General features: G+C 41.3%; 1 protein-coding gene across 2 annotated transcripts; it reads left to right on the forward strand.

Annotated features, from left to right (window-relative positions):
* The first annotated feature begins 3,312 nt into the window (after nucleotides 1-3,312).
* LOC127335542 (beta-glucosidase 16) lies at nucleotides 3,313-6,659 on the forward strand. 2 transcript variants are annotated; one of them, XM_051362223.2, is made up of 12 exons: nucleotides 3,313-3,634; nucleotides 3,733-3,799; nucleotides 4,157-4,218; nucleotides 4,320-4,395; nucleotides 4,499-4,573; nucleotides 4,662-4,749; nucleotides 4,837-5,089; nucleotides 5,218-5,333; nucleotides 5,492-5,741; nucleotides 5,827-5,929; nucleotides 6,034-6,136; nucleotides 6,256-6,659. In XM_051362223.2, the coding sequence occupies exons 1-12, from the start codon at nucleotides 3,503-3,505 to the stop codon at nucleotides 6,461-6,463; spliced, it is 1,533 nt and encodes a 510-aa protein (XP_051218183.1). In that variant the 5' UTR covers nucleotides 3,313-3,502; the 3' UTR covers nucleotides 6,464-6,659. The 2 variants fall into 2 exon arrangements, with proteins under 2 accessions (XP_051218183.1, XP_051218184.1); XM_051362224.2 differs by lacking the exon at nucleotides 3,313-3,634 and having other exon boundaries at nucleotides 3,763-3,799; nucleotides 4,157-4,211.
* Nucleotides 6,660-7,099: the final 440 nt, after the last annotated feature.

A 7,099-nucleotide genomic window follows, 5' to 3' on the forward strand; every position in this document is an offset into this window, starting at 1 on the left:
ATGGTATTTCTTTCTGTCTTCTTGGTTGTTTGCTATCATGTTGTCACTGCTGCCTTTTCTTTTGGTTTGCCTTGGTATCTCATGATTTGTTGATTCAGTTTGCATGTTTACCTTGCCAGTTGTTCTTCATCTGGATGTTCCTTGGAGATTAAATCTGCAAGGAGAAATTACATTTTTGTTACTTCATCAATATGTTTCTGCAGGTACATGTACCATCTAGATTATTACCTCAATTGTTCATGGCCATAAACGAGCTTCTTTGATTTAGTAAAGTTTACCTTTATTTATATAAACTAAAAATGTTAAAAACAATAGTGGTTAGGTATTTGTAATACATGGGGTTATGGATTTTTTGTTTCATATATTCTTCTAGGTTTATACAAGGTTCATAGGAACAGGTATAGTTACACAGTTGGTTCAAAACCATCAGGATATGAAAATAGGTGCAATAAATATGTCGATTATAAATATGCATGTCAACAAAAGAGGTTCCAGATCTCTAATGGAACCAAAAAGCTACTTCAGGTCAGTTAGATTTTTTGAGTTGCACACTTCATGTCAGAAAGACAACTCCTAAATTTATTATATGTTGCGTTGTAATACTCTGAGCTAAGGAAATAGCGGTATATTTGTTTTTTTTGTTTGAGGTCACAAGGCGTACTATGCTTTGAAGGTCCACAAATCTCAGCTTTAGGATGGAAAGTTCGATTTCTTCCAGTTACCTTCCTTAGGGGCACGATACTCGGAGGCTATCAAAATTGGATTTCTTCTAGTTACCTTCCTTTTTTCTACATGAGTTAACCTCTGCTATCAAAGTTTTAAATGTTCAGAAGAGCTATGCAGAAAATCATAAATTTTCATTACACATGCATCTTAATGAACAAATTTTTATAGAATTTCCATGTTTTGCTTACAAAATCCAGACAGAAGTTCATGAATTCTTGGCTAAAAGCACCTTCCACAATATAACTCAAAATATTATATTATCAGATACAGTGCTTCAGATTTGTATCCCAAGGCACTGATCAACTGCAATAAGTTTTCATTATTTCTTGCTATAAAAAAGTTATGCTTGGAAAAGTTTTAGTTAGCATACATGCTCCTTACAATTTATAGACCAACATGCTGAAGGTTATAATTCTTTCTTGCTACTCGGTTGGGCAAAAAAATGCATACATGTCAAATTATTTGAGACTGTTACCTTGAATCTATAATATCAGTTAAGATACATCTAGAATGAATATGACAAAAGAACTAGAGTCTCATCACATAACTATCATATTTATTATGAGCAAAATGTACTTGAAACTTTCAGTTGCGCTGTGCTTTGGTCTATTTGGTAGTTGAGAAATTGATTTTTCTTTAAGGGAAGAAGCTGGCCAAGCATGGATATGATCCGGAACAAGGTGGTGCCAATCATTAGCAGATGGCCAGTGTTCTGCAAGGATGCCCACCCTTCTCTGTTGGACATGAAACTGCTGCTCCTAGAAGAAACAAGGGGCGATTTGTTGTGGATGATCTACAGATGAACTATGCAAGTGACAATAGTCAGGTAATAACATTAGCACTTCGTATGTATATAGTCCGTGATGCAACATCTTGGATTCTAGAAGGATCCGAGAGCAACAACTTGGATTCTAGAGAATTTAGGAGAGCACATTGATCGATGGTTTTAACAGAAGGATATGACAACAACAACTTGGATTTTACAGAATTCTTCAGAGAACATTGACAGAAAATTTTAATAGAAGGATCTGAAATCAAATTCTAGAAAATTTACGAGAGCACATTGATCGATGATTTTGCACTGAGGGATAACGCTTGGGCGGCAGCAATTCCACATCAATGTGCCACTAGGAGTTGCTAAAGTAGATAACCAAGCATAACTAAAAAAATGATAAATAAGCATCAAAACTATGAATATGCATCAAACTTAGCATGCCAAGATATATTTTGAGTTCATGGGGCGTCATCACACATATTTGAATATTATTGCAGAAATCATACATGATCAAGTAGTGATTAATTATTCGGAAAAAATGTAACATTGCAGAAAACATATTCTATCCGGAAATGACTAAGTTACTAGCTTCAGTGGTTCATAAATAATACTAATAGGAACACATAGCATGCCTGATCCTACCATACCTAGGATGGGTCCAGTGCAATCAAACCGTAATAGAGGTAAGAGAGGTTCGCCTTATGATTTTCTAGCCTTAGAAATTCATAGTCAAATGAGCTACATAAGGTTTTTTTTTGCAGGAAAAGAAGTTTAGTTCCATGTAGTTATCAATCACAGCAGAACAAAATGCAAGACCCTACATATCCCATTCCATAATCAAACAATAGCAGAGAGTACAATTTATAAACACGGAATTGCGTGCCCAAATGGCAGGAGGATTCCTCTCTCACCGTGATGAAGAACTGCTTGTCGCCCGTTGTCATTGATTGGACGGAATGTTGAGTTCCAGAATGCTCCACCGGTAAATTCAAAATGGACAATAGGTCTGGAGTTTGCCGGAGCGGATGGTGTTTCGGTCGCGCGCAACCATGTTTTTCTGACCATTTGGCTTTAGAGGGGGTGTTTGATGCTCTGTGATCTGTTGCCATCATGAGACATGTCTTAGTTCCACGGTGAAGTCAAACATGGAGAATGTCATGGAAGCCGAGATCCGAGTACTAGCAATGGAGGTTTGAGTCCTGGTGGTGTAGAGATTCTGGCTTGGGGATTTGTGACTTGGAGTAGAAGAATTGGCAAGTGGGGGCAACATCACAGGAGGAAATCAGTGGGTGAAAACCCAATGTCTGACCTTAATTGGTTGTGTCTTGCAATGACCTTGCTAAAGGCATTGTTTTGCGAGAGCAGACTTTTCTCCGGGTGAAAATCTATGATCATTGAGCACAGCGATAACGGCGTTTGTGTAATGTTCCCATCTTGGAGGCGTCTCTTTTAGAGTTGATGGATTTCTAGTGCTGTTTTGGTGGTGTTTGGTCCGATGTTACAAGAAATTGATCACTGTGGCGGGACTTTTATTCTGTAATTCCCCTTTCTTTTTTTTGGTTGTGTCCATTCATATAATTATTAGGGCACTACGTTATTGCAGAGGCTAAGTGTAATTGGTATCTTCACGATATTAATATATTTATATTATCAAAAAAGTTATACTAGTGGTTGAGGTTTAATCAACGGCCCTTGTATATATGTTATACAAGTTGACCGATCAGTTTCAAATTGCATTGCACTACTAGTCCATATTTGTTGCAACCATATCCTACTGTTCCTTGCATTAGAAATTAGAATTCAAGCGGTTGGTGGAACTGTGGAACATGTCTTTTTCACGTGCGCCACGGGACTTTCACTCCAACGGAACAAGGATTTTTAAATCGGACAGCAGCCGGCAGGGAGGCGACTTTAAATAGGTGGGGTTCGAGGGAGAGCCCTACAGTGGGGAGAAGAAGCGTTGCATTTCTAGCTGTCTCGACGAGGCGACGGGGGAAGGAAATGGCCGCGGCAACGGGTATGGTCATGCTCCTGGCAGCGGCGCTGGCGATCCTCGCGCCGCCCGCGCGAGCGCTCGACCGCAGCGAGTTCCCGCCAGGATTCCTCTTTGGCGCCGCCACGTCTGCTTACCAGGTTAGTTGGTCGATGTGGAGCTTGAATTCGCCGCGCGCTGTTCGATCGTTCGGTCCGAATGCACAACCGACAACCGAGACTGCGATATCTGGTTCCAGGTTGAGGGCGCGTATCTGGAGGACGGCAAGGGCCTCAGCAACTGGGATGTCTTCACCCACACGCACTGTACGTCATCTCCCTCTCTCCATTATTCATCTGCTATTCCCTTCCCCCTTGCTTCCTGCTCGATCTCTGTGAAGATCCACCCGCAGGATTTTTGGTTGGATGATGCTCTGTTAATCTTTATCCACCATGCACACGCTAATCATTGAGCTTGATTACTCTACTGTACGCAAGTCATCACCAGGATATAGACGCACGCCATTTCCTATTACAGCTAATAGTCAAAGAAATGTTCCTTGAATGATTGGCTCTCCTCATAGTTCTCCTGCAAGTTGACATGCACATGTTATCATCATCGAATAGTTTTATTCAGTTTTGAGGCCGACTCCTCTTATAAGTATAAACTTTCGCTCACCGCAGCTGAGGGCATCGCGGATGGAAGGAACGGGGACGTAGCGGACGATCACTACCACCGGTACATGGTACAAAATCAGCAGATAGACAATCCCTATTAACTAATTGTCATGTGATGGATCTTAACTGTACCAAATACCAATGTACGTCTGCCATTGTCCCCGAACAGGAAGATGTGGACCTCATGCACAATCTGGGCGTCAACTCATACAGATTCTCGATTTCATGGGCGAGAATCTTGCCAAGTATGCTAATAACAATTGATACACATGCACCGAGTTTTATGACTTTTCATGTCTCACTGTTCAGTTCTTTGACAAAACTGTCGTTAAATCGTTCGTATCGTAGGAGGCCAGCTTGGAGGTGTTAATTCAGCTGGAATAGCGTTTTACGACCGCCTCATTGATGCACTCCTGCAGAAAGGTATAATCTCACACGTCACACTGCGTAGCAATCCTCAACATAGAGCTAGCGAACCTAATAACGTTCGGAAATATATAATGTGGAACAGGGATAGAGCCATTCGTGACGTTGCATCACTTCGATCTGCCCTACGAACTGGAGACCCGCTACGGCAGCTGGCTCGGTGCTGGGATCCGGTAAATACCCTCAATTCTATACTTCACATTTTTGCCGCAGTTCTAGCAATTTTTGATTTACGTTGCTCGAAATCCATTATTTCTCAGGGAGGAGTTCGACTACTACGCAGACGTGTGCTTCCAGGCGTTCGGTGACCGGGTCAAGTTTTGGACGACGTTCAACGAGCCCAACCTGTTCACCAAGTTTGCCTATATGCTGGGGCTGTACCCTCCCAAGCACTGCTCCCCGCCGTTCGGGAACTGCAACAACGGGAACTCCCAACGGGAACCGTATGTCGCGGCTCACAACTTTCTCATGTCTCACGCCGCAGCTGTCGACAACTACAAGAAGAACTATCAGGTAAACCCCCCAGCAACTTACTCTTCCAATGTGGTGATGTGCACTAACTGTTGTTGGCACTGTGATACCAACTGGCATCTGAAATGCAGAATTGCATTTGTCTTAGACCTTTGATCCATGTGTGTTAGGCGAAACAAGGCGGCTCGATCGGAATTGTGATTTCAATGAAATTTTATGAGCCGCTGACGAATGCCACGGAGGATATTCTGGCGGCACAACGTGCATTGGCTTTTGAGATACATTGGTATGTAACACTATGAAAATTGTTCACATCGAATTTATTTATATTATGCTAATATATAAAAAGCTAAACTTAACCCATTTATACTACAAAAGAGAGAGAAGTTGTACTCTTGATTAGTAGTTCTACGATTTCTTTCATGTCTCTTTTTTCGTCCACAGGTTTTTGGATCCAATATTCTTTGGCGAATACCCCAAAGAAATGCGTGAGATGTTATCATCAGACTTACCAGAGTTCACCCCAGCAGAGAAGAGGTTATTGCAAAACAAAGTGGATTTCATCGGGGTAAACCATTACACCGCGATTTACGCCAAGGATTGCATCTCTTCCCCATGCGACCTTAATACTTACGAGGGAAATGCCCTGGTCTTTGCTACAGGTGAAAGAGATGGTGTACAAATCGGAGAATCTGTAAGAACTGCTTTTGTTACACATTTTTGTTTCTATCATTTTTTCCTTCTTTTTGTTGACATGTTTGATGTGATCAACCTTCCAGACTGCACTCCATGGTTTCTATGTTGTTCCAGAAGGGATGGAGGAGATCCTCAGATATGTCAATCAGAGATACGAGAACCCACCTATCTATGTTACCGAGAACGGTGAGTGGCAAAGAAATATCAGAAAATTCAGAATGTTTTCATGGTAAATTTCTTCGGCTATCAATGATTTGTGTGTTACCATACCCTCTCTTCTTTTATTTCAGGCTACTCTCAATATAGCAATAACAATATGGAAGACATGATCAATGACGTTGGTAGAGTGAACTACCTGCAGGGTTATCTCTCATGTATCTCTTCAGCTATCAGGTCACATGCACAAACACATCGAATTCTTCGTGTGCCTTACATACTTTACCATAGATACCATCGGTAAAAAATCACACAACAAATGCTAAATAAACTCAGACTTATTGGAATATTTATAGGGGGGGAGCGAAGGTGCGTGGTTACTTCATATGGAGTCTCATGGACAACTTCGAGTGGCGCTACGGTTTCACCGTAAGGTTCGGGTTATACCATGTGGATTTCACAACGCAGCAGAGGACTGCAAAGATGTCAGCGAAGTGGTACCGGGACCTCCTCATGGGTAATGGTCCGATGGACGAAGTGCATACTCTTAGATCAAATTCCTGATACTTCAAAACTTGTGGATACTCTCGTGTATCCATCATGTTTCTTTGGTATAGTCAATATTCGTGTAGGCTGGTACTAAGCATAAGTTATCTTAAGTACAACCCTACTCTTGTGAACTCGCCCCATTGTAACCGATGCCTGCGGCGGACATGGTGTATGGATTTACAAGATGCACATGATTTATCTTCAAGGTTTATGGTGAGCGCCCCCGATCCAGGGGAGAATCTAGAGAAAATTGGCAAATGGGGTCGACAACTATAGAGTTGTGCACATCAAACAAATATAATGAATTATTAAACCACACAATCACTCATACTATAATATAGTGTCCGCTAAAAGAAAATATAAGCAACAAAAAGTGTGCAATGATGTAATAGTAGTTACGAATGATGAAGATAAAGATATACTCCCTTTGATCGGATTAAATGGACGCGACTGGTTCTCATTTTCAGCTAGCATCGTTTAGAAACTCACTTCAGATCGTGTCGATTAAAAATATCCAAAGGCAGTGCCATTTAGATGACGTACCAAATCCGGTTGCATATACTAATGATAAACTAACATGGCAACTCGTAGAAATTATTTTGAGGCCTTATTTGTAGCATCCTGAAGTACGAAGACAATAAGCAAAGCATG

This window comes from Lolium perenne, chromosome 2, assembly GCF_019359855.2.
Source record: "Lolium perenne isolate Kyuss_39 chromosome 2, Kyuss_2.0, whole genome shotgun sequence".
Classification (NCBI taxonomy): Eukaryota; Viridiplantae; Streptophyta; class Magnoliopsida; order Poales; family Poaceae; genus Lolium; species Lolium perenne.